This window comes from Nelumbo lutea, chromosome 1 (genome assembly GCF_056320005.1).
Source record: "Nelumbo lutea isolate HS-2025 chromosome 1, American lotus-T2T, whole genome shotgun sequence".
Lineage (NCBI taxonomy): Eukaryota > Viridiplantae > Streptophyta > Magnoliopsida > Proteales > Nelumbonaceae > Nelumbo > Nelumbo lutea.
The window spans coordinates 8,475,256-8,484,643 of record NC_142684.1 but is presented as its reverse complement, the minus strand read 5'-3'; the positions used below and the strand labels follow the sequence as shown (position 1 = coordinate 8,484,643).

Below are 9,388 nucleotides of genomic sequence, written 5' to 3'. Positions count from 1 at the left end.
GGAAACTCCAGGGGAGTGTAAGTCTTTTACCCTATAATATTTTAGTTTACAGCATTTCTACCGTAAGTGGGGGGTTCAAGCAGCGTCCCTGCAGTCAACACGGTTGCAAACCATAGGGTGTCTTTGTCATATAAAACTAACTATAGGTAGGTCTTAGTCATTATGCCAAACTGTAGGGACGTCTTAGTAAATCACCCACCTATTTATCTATGGGGAAGACACAAGAGACGTTAAAAATATGCTGGGATTCATTAACGAGGTTATTGACTAGCTAGAGAACTCGTCAATATATATTCAGGAAGATATATAATTAATTAACAGGATTACCTATAGACCACAAGACTGGTATCCCATAGTAGTTGATCATAAAACAACAATTTTTCCAAGGAAAAGAAAAAGAAGCAAACCCAGCAGACTAATGGTGAGAATGGGAGACTGACTGCAAACCCACCAGTTTGACTACAAATTCGTCAATATTCTTATCAGAAGTTCCTCCTTCACCCACAGCCTCTCTAGCCAAATCTCTCCATTTGATGGCATTCTTCCTAATCTCTTTCACCTTCTCTCCTTCCATAATTTCCCTTACGCATCGCTCAACTTCTTCCCTACTTACAATCCCCTTCTCATTAGGCTGAGCTCTGAGACCCATTCCCCATATATCCTGAACAAATTTTGCGTTGGGAATCTGGTCTGTCCACTGTGGTATTCCCACCATTGGTACTCCTAAGCTTACTCCCTCTAGAGTTGAATTCCACCCACAATGAGTAACAAAGCAGCCTACTGTGTTGTGGGTTAACACCTCCAACTGTGGGCACCAAGTTACTATCAACCCCTTGTCTGATGTCTCCTCCACAAATTTGCTTGGGAGCTTCTCCGCCTCTGACCTCCTGACCACCCACAAGAAGTAGCTGTCGCTTCTTCTCAAGCCCCAGGCAATTTCTTCCATCTGTTCCACACTGAGTGCAGCCATGCTCCCAAATGATACGTAAACAACCGATCCCTCCGCCCTTTTGTTTAACCAATTTATGCAGTCGCCACTGTCTGGTTTGTAGAGATGGAGACCATAATCACTGTCGTCTTCCACCTGTTTGTCCAGGTACATGGACGGAATTGTTGGTCCGATTGCTCGCAATGGAAAGCGTTTCTCCATCCACTCGATCACCTATATCATGGGAATTATGTACATATATTAAATGATACAGCAATTAATTAAATCAGATCATCAGAATTAAAGGAAAGAAAAATTAATCATCAGTTATGTTTGACACAATTTCAAAGGCAAATGTGACGACAAACCTCTTCCTCCAACTTGCTGAAAGTGTTGACGAAGATCCAATCTACCCTCTCTGTGTTGGAGAATTGACTCATGATCATTGCATGGTAAGCTGGGTAAGACTGTGGATCGGAGATGTAAGATGGCATGTCCCCAATGTCGATCGCCGGCAACCCAGGAATCGAAACGACTAGCTCTCGCACTGGGAGCTGGAGTAGCCCCTGGTGGACATGGTAGTATATGTTGTTGACGGCACACATTTGAGTGAAGAAAGGAGCTCCGACTAAGCCGAACTGTTTGGCCACATCTAGAGCCCAAGGAAAGAAGGAATCATATATCAGACAATCGACTGGTTTTCCAGAGCTATCCTGTTTCTTGATGAGCTCGGCCAAGGTTAGAGAGCCCACTTCTTTAAAACGAGAGAGGTAGTCATGGATGCTCTCTGCTTGCTCAAACCCACCATCATCAAAACCATCAGAGATCAACTGAACCTGGACTGAGTTGGAATTGGTGTGCATGGACTTAGAGACGAATTTTGTGACTGCAAATGTAACTCCGAGGCCTTTAAAGGCTAAGCGCTTGGAGAATTGTAGCATTGGATTTATGTGGCCTTGGGCAGGGTAGGGAAATACGATTACATGGGCTTCATGAGCTCTATCTTTCTTCTCCATTTCTCTACTCTCTGATATCTGAAGGCACAGGGGAGCCATTTTGTAGACCAAAGTCGTCGCTCCACGTGGAGTCAACCGTGAACTTTCGGCGTTCTTGCCCTACACGTAACCTTTACAGAGGCCCAGGAGTCACCGTCCCACAGTTTATTCTTATTTATTTTCCTCTCTCCATTAAATATAGTTAAATGAACTATCATCTTATACCGGAAATTAATTGCTTAGGATTAATGAAATTAACATGTAATTTTAAGATTGTGAAACTGTACTTCATGTCTATCAATAAGTGTTTTTTATCATATATACATATATATTGAAAGCAAAAATTAATAGTATAGGTATTAGTGTATTTGGAAAATAATTTGCACTCATCCATTTACAAACCATGTTTGGTTTCAGGATCAAAGGGGTATAAGTTATTAAATAAATCATATGGGTTTAATTAAGTATTTCAGTGTGATACCCTACGGGCAGGGTATGTAAGAATTCTAGTATATCAAACAAAATGGATAAGATATCTCTGCTGGAACTCAGAACCAGATCCAATTAGGAGTAAATTTTAAAAGAAAAGCCAAAAGGCACATCACTTCTAGTGTTTTTTTCTCTAAATTATAGGACAATTTTAGTAAATTTCTTAAATTATCCTTATAATTTTGTTAATTGAATAAGGCTACTTTTATTGTTTGAAAATTGACGAACGCTATCTCTAATGTTTTTTACAATTGATTAATCCTTCTTAATCATTTAAGTGTGTCAACTAAGACATAAAAAAAAGACTATTTTACTCTCCTACTCGGGTCTCTCCCTCTCCCTCTCATTCTCTTTGCTGGAATTGCCAGAACCATCAATGATCCCAAAAACCTCCAGCAAAGTGCTGATGGCTCCTTAGAGCACAAATATACCCTAATGGAGATTGGAAAAACCTTGGTGCTTGACAAGGGTCTATCCTACGTGGTGTATGTTTTGCAGCACCACCAGGACATGTTAATGAAGGTGTGGCCCATCCTGCATGTGGCGGTGGTGGATCCGAAAGAGGAGTCATTCATGAAGGCGAAGGGTGAGCCGATGTCCTCATACTACAGAGACAAGCCAAAGATGAACGAGCTAATGTAAAAAGCCATGTCGGGGGTATTTGTGACGTTCATGAAGGCGATATTAGAGGGCTATGATGGGTTCAAAAGGTGTCCTCTCTCTCTCTCTCTCTTACTTTGTTCCGCCATCGCCACTACAACCTTCAATGACGGATTTGGTACTTATCTCTCCACCACCTCTCTTTCTCTCTCGTCTCCCTATCTCTCATTCTCTCTTCACGCTATTTCTCTCTCCTCTTTCACTTTGTTTCACCACCGCCACTGCAAGTTGCAGCAACGGATTTTGGTACTTCTCTCTCCCGCCACCTCTCATTCCCTCTTGTCTCCCTATCTCTCGTTCTCTCTTCCCACTCTTTCTCTCTCCTCTCTTTCTCTCTCCCCTCTCTCTCCTCCTCTTTCACTTCCTCTGTTTCACCACCACCACTACAAGTTGCAGCAGCAGATTTGGTACTTCTCTCTCCCACCACCTCTCTTTCCCTCTTGTCTTCCTATCTCTCGTTCTCTCTTCCCACTATTTCTCTCTCTTTCTCTCTCCCCTCACTCTCCTCCTCTTTCATTTCCTCTGTTTCACCACCGTAGTTGCAAGTTGTAGCAGCAGATTTGATACTTCTCTTTCCCGCCACCTCTCTTTCCCTCTCGTCTCTCTCTCTCTCTCTCTCTCTCTCTCTCTCTCTCTCTCTCTCTCCTTCTCTATCCCTCCTCCTTTCTAACTATCTCTATTCCGCTACCGCCATTGTAAGTTGCAGAGTTGGATTTGGTACTTCTCCTTCTTCTACAAATTGCTACTATTATCGTTGGTCGAGCACTTTAAAATTCTAGGATACCCACGAGGGCCCCCGGCACGTTGCGATCCTTCATTTTCTCAATCACTCCAAACAACAACCAACTCTCTGACCACAACATCGTCTTGATCTTTGCACCCACCGACAGAATCAATGACACCACCTCTTCTCAACATCTCAACTTCGTCGACCTTACCAACAAAGGCAACTGCAATAATCACTTGTTCGACATCGAATTTGATGTGTTCAAAAATCAAGAGTTCAACGGTATCAATGATAACCACATCGGCATCGATGAGAACTCGCTCACGTCAAAAACTGCCGAGCCTACCGGTTATTAGGGTGAACTGGTGAAGATAGAGGTCAAAGGATATTTTTAGGAATAAAGGTGAAAAAGGGTATTTTTGAAATTTATGATAAATATATTAGTCATATGATATCATATGTAACGGAAAGTTAACGGATGTTACCGGATAAACTTATTCAATTGTAAAAAACAATAGGAATATCGTTAATCAATTTTCAAATAATACTTAATTATCTAAACTATAAGAATAGTTTAAGAAATTTATCATAAATTATATAAGATCTCTCTTTTGTGACAGTTAAATTTTCCTGACTTTTTAGGTACGTCCGGAGACCCCTCAATAGAGATGTTACATCATAAGGCAGATGAAAAATAATAAATTATTAATTTACTCGACTGCACGTGGCCATCATCCATATATTTTTTCAAATATATAGGTTTATTTATTTATTTATCTTTTGAAAACACATATTTTTTCGTAAACCCTAAAACACGCTATTCATCCACCTACGTGTAACAGGACCGACTTCACACACGCTATTCAGTTTTATATATATATATATATATATATATAAACCTCCAATGGCCTTCAGACATTACCTATCAGGACGGATACGATTCTTGATCCTTTTGCCCAAAAATTTTGGCCTCTTATGCATGATTTATATATTCTTGGAAACATAAATTCTGTATGTACAGTAGTAAGGTTCGGTATGATATGTCTTTTGTGTTCATGAGATCATCGTGTATTTTGTTGAAATCTTTCTTTTTCATTTTTTTAGGGGGTGTTATTTTTTGGAATTTGGGAGGGGGAAGTTAGTCAATAGAATTATGATTTTCATTGATCAATAATTCCATATTTAGTTTTCAAATTTATGTGGGGATCAGGGAATGTTTATTTTCCTACATACCACTTATTTGGATAAGTTATACCCATCTCCTAGGTGGGTAAATAAATTTCCCACTTAGGGGAAAATTTGCTAATACTTGAATGGGATAAAAATGCCCCTTTTAATAATGGATTTTTATAGTTAAAATAGTCATTACTTCATTTATCTAGAAAATAAAAGAACATATGTAAATGCACTTGCTCAGGTAATTAAGTCTTTCCCAAGAAAAACTTATCTAGATAATTGCATTTACCCAGGTAAATAACTTACTGAAAAGCGAATAGGACCTTACTTTTTGTAAAGAATATAGATACTTTTACTAAAGATGAAATTGATCAGGGCTGAAAAAATGGGAACATCCCTAATGAAAAAATGGCCCTATGTAAATTAAGAACCGATGAAAACTTTACATAGGTTCGCTTTTGTAAGCATTTGGAAGGAGCATGTAATTATGATTGACGTAAAACTCCACTCCGATTCAGTTTTACATGTGTTTGGATGGATTGGAGTTTTACGTGGATAATCGATGTAAAACCTCATTAAGCGTAAGATTTTGCATCGATAATCGATGTAAAAGCCACATTGATTTTATCGATGTAAAACTTTACACTATTCCACCCCATTGCGTTTTTCAAAAAGAAACAATCATTTTCATAGTTCAGTGTAAAACATTATCAGTGTATTTTTTTCATCAATAACGTTTTACACATATTCCAAACACAGCCAAAAGTAAAATAGGATGTTAATAACAAATCACCCTTTAGTAAACCTTATACATGTAAACCCCATTGCACATTTATTGCTGTTAAATACTTTTAATTAAAGTTATGTTGACTAGGGATAATATATCCACTCGACCAGGTGAGAGAGTGGTTTTAATATTTGTTAAAAACGTTATTAAGAGAAGTTTAAGGATTGAATTTTATATTTTAATTACTTTTGTACATATATGGCTCGAGTAGGGTTTAAGTTGGTTCAGGACTGAATAGAACCAGTTCTAAACCAATAATAATCAAGCAATATGTCAGAAACCGAAACCGATCCACTGGTTTCAGATCCCAAACCATAACCGATCCAGTCGGTATGGATTCATTGACTCCATGAAGTCAGACCCGACCCATTGATGGCCTACTCCCTTATCGAGGAGCATTGAAGTAACGAAACTGACCTTCCTACCTGTTTGAAAATATACTTTGAATGTTTCCCCTCAACTCAATCTTCTTCATATGGGATCAAAGTTTGCATTCTACAGAGGAGGTTATTGTTACAATCAAAACACAGGGGAGGCTTATATAATTGTAAGAAAATTCAGGGGATCAGAGATTTTTACATTTAACCCAAAAAAATAATATTTTTTATATCTGTAATAGTAGACATTTAGTTTTTGAAAAATCAGGGCATGTAAAGACAAAAAACGATTTGATGGTTCATGCAGTGTTTTTTTTTTTATTCAAATTTGATCCATTTAAATTTCGATCCCAATGGAATCTTATTTATATATGAATTCATGGAATACTGAATAGTATTAAAAAATTAAACTAAAATTATTAATAAAATTGATTAAAAGTAACTTTGATATTATATCATGCATAAACAAAATAGATTTTACTAAATTTGAATCAATGACTATTTAGTAAAAAATAATACAACATTCAAGTATATTTATTCCAACTAACTTCCTATGAGATAAAATATATATTTTAAACATATATAAAGTAATAAAGATATATACACTTTGCAACCCTATTTTTAAGACATACTTTAAATAATGATTAAAGAAGTAAAATTATGCGATCAATGTTTCCATATTATTCCTTTAAAATTAATTGTCTCAATATACTCCTTATCCAGATAGTCAATTAATAGAATTGTTTCCTAATATATGTTTGGCATCGATGCTGTAGATAAAAAATGATACTATTAATGTATGAATTAGAAGCATCATTTTCCAAGAAAATAATATATATATATTCATAAATATTCATAAATATCATCTCTTCCACATGTTCAAGTTGACTCCAGAGTCCAGAGTCCACTTTTTTAATGTGTTTCGACTCTCGAGTGGAAAGTTGTAATTTTGGCATACGTGAAGTGAACGTCTTTCATTGATTGAGAGGATCCTTTCTATCGTCAACTATGCCCATGCTTACTAATTGAGAGATCCTTTATCGTCAACAATGCCTCTGCTTTTTCTTCCACTACTCTTGTCTAGGATATGAATATGGTGTCTATCCACCAACCAAGTATGACGTAGGTATCTGGATTTAAACATTCCTTTCACACCATATGTTCCTTTCACACCGACTCATCCCAAAATCCAACTTGGTTAATAAGATCAGAATCAATTTAATTATTACAAATAGATTTCAGCTTGGAGTATAAATTTATATATAATACTATTGGATTTATGTTATCAGTAGTACATGTTTCTTGTTGTGACTAAGATCTTGTTTTTTTTTACCATTTTAATTTCTTTTAGGCTGTGTTTGGTTTGAAGGAAAATATAGGGAAGGGAAGGGAAAGGCAAGAAAACATATACAAAGTTTGTAAAGGTTTCCTTACATTTCCCTTCATTTCCCTACATTTTCCTTCAAATCAAACATAGCCTTATTTACCATCTACTTGGAAAACTCAATTACGTACCCAAGACTATGGCAAAGGCATATCAATTCTCTATATTTCTTATTCGATGGCAATGGCAATTGATGAAGGGTAATTTGGTCCTCCAATGACTTCATGACACGTGGCAATGCTGAACAATTGGGTGACACCTCAATACCACGCAAGAAGATCACCTCACACACTTTATAACTGCATTGGTGACCTCAGGGCCACCCCATTATACTAAACTGTGAACAAATAGATGGTATCTCAAGTCGGTGTATGAGGCGATCTGTTTCCACTAAATTACCTTGGTCCCATCGAGATGTCAGGTCGGCATGAGAGGCAACCTACTTCTACCAACCTGACCTAGGTTCAGGTAGCAACATGCCATATCTCCCCCTCGAGTGAGTAATTGTTTCTGACTTCTCTGGGATCACAATGCTTGATCGTTAGACCCATCTGTCCTCATCGAAGTTGTTTAGATGGACTTTATCCCTCTATGTGGATCATATATCCAATTGTGAGGTCTCTTCTGAACATGACGGGCGCAGTTTCCCTAGAATCTCAAATGCATTACTGGAAGCTCTTAGTTTCTTACACCTATATAAAGGCGTCCCTTCCCTCAGAGAAGGTATGTGTGAGATTCAGCTCTCAAACACTCTATCTCTTTTTCTCTTTAGCTCTCTCCAAAATCTTCAATTCGCTGACTTAAGCATTGGAGTGCTTATCCTGGGTAAAACAGCCCATGCACTCTAATATTGTCTCTTTTCTAGTCGACCGCATGAACTAGCCAACTCGGCATCTGAGCTGTCCTCTAGTAGGGAGCTGCAAGATCGCACACCATCAGCAACCACCATCTATAGCAACAACCCAAGGCTATGGTGACTAGAATAAGCGACCACCCATCTCCCTTTTGCTCTTACCCAATGTGTCAAGGACCTCCATTTGAACCTTTTATTATTTCCTACAATGGTTGGAAATAAAATCCCTTGTTCCCACATGGACCATATGCATGCCTCCTAGTTTGGAGTTGATTGAGTTGGCTAATTAAGACAATGCATCAGACAAGCATTCTCTAACCAGGGTATTTGCTTGAGCGTAAATTACTTCAGACCCTCAATAAGTTCTCATACCCGTAGCAAGTATCATGCCATGGTGGACTTCCGAGCTCCAAAGTTGTCGTTCATCTAATTAACAATGAATTAAGAGTCACTAAGGTTATATTTGGTTTGAAGGAAAGGGCAGAGAAAGGAAAGGAAAGGCTGGGAAACCGGTTTGTATAGGTTTCCTTGCCTTTCCTTTCCTTTCCCTGGTTTTTCCTTCAAACCAAACACAACCTAAATGCTTCCACACAATTTGCACAAACCTCTTGAGTTAATTGGATTCCTGTGATGAGGGCTTCATATACAACATTGTTGTTAGAAGCCATGAAGTTGTACCTAAGTGCATGCTCCAAGTTAATGTCATCCGGTTTGAAGATAAGACCAACACTGCTCCTTTGTTGAAGCCATCCACATGTAGGGTCCACACAAGTGGGAGCTTGTCTACTGGTTGGGGTGGAGTAGTGAAGGTGCAATTACCAATGATGTTAGCCAATTCTTGGGCTTTGATGGCTATCCAAGGTCTATACTTTATGTCAAACTTGCCAAGCTCGATGGCCAAATAAATTAATCAACTAAGGCTATGTTTGGTTTGAAGGAGAAGGTAGGGAAAGATAGGGGAACCTATACAAGGTTTGTAAAGGTTTCCCTACCTTTCCCTGCATTTTACTTC

General features: G+C 38.1%; 1 protein-coding gene across 1 annotated transcript; it reads right to left on the bottom strand.

Moving 5' to 3' along the window:
- Nucleotides 1-263: 263 nt before the first annotated feature.
- LOC148873416 (UDP-glycosyltransferase 74F2-like) lies at nt 264-3,810 on the bottom strand. Its single transcript, XM_088966870.1, has 2 exons — nt 1,297-3,810; nt 264-1,162 (listed from the first exon to the last, which is right to left on the bottom strand). The coding sequence occupies exons 1-2, from the start codon at nt 1,981-1,983 to the stop codon at nt 416-418; spliced, it is 1,434 nt and encodes a 477-aa protein (XP_088822996.1). The 5' UTR covers nt 1,984-3,810; the 3' UTR covers nt 264-415.
- Nucleotides 3,811-9,388: the final 5,578 nt, after the last annotated feature.

Coding starts and splice junctions, on each gene's coding strand:
- LOC148873416 (XM_088966870.1), bottom strand. CDS start 1,983: ATGGCTCCCCTGTGCCTTCAGATATCAGAGAGTAGAGAAATGGAGAAG. Junction 1,163..1,296: donor TCAGCAAGTTGGAGGAAGAG/GTTTGTCGTCAC, acceptor CCCATGATATAG/GTGATCGAGTGGATGGAGAA.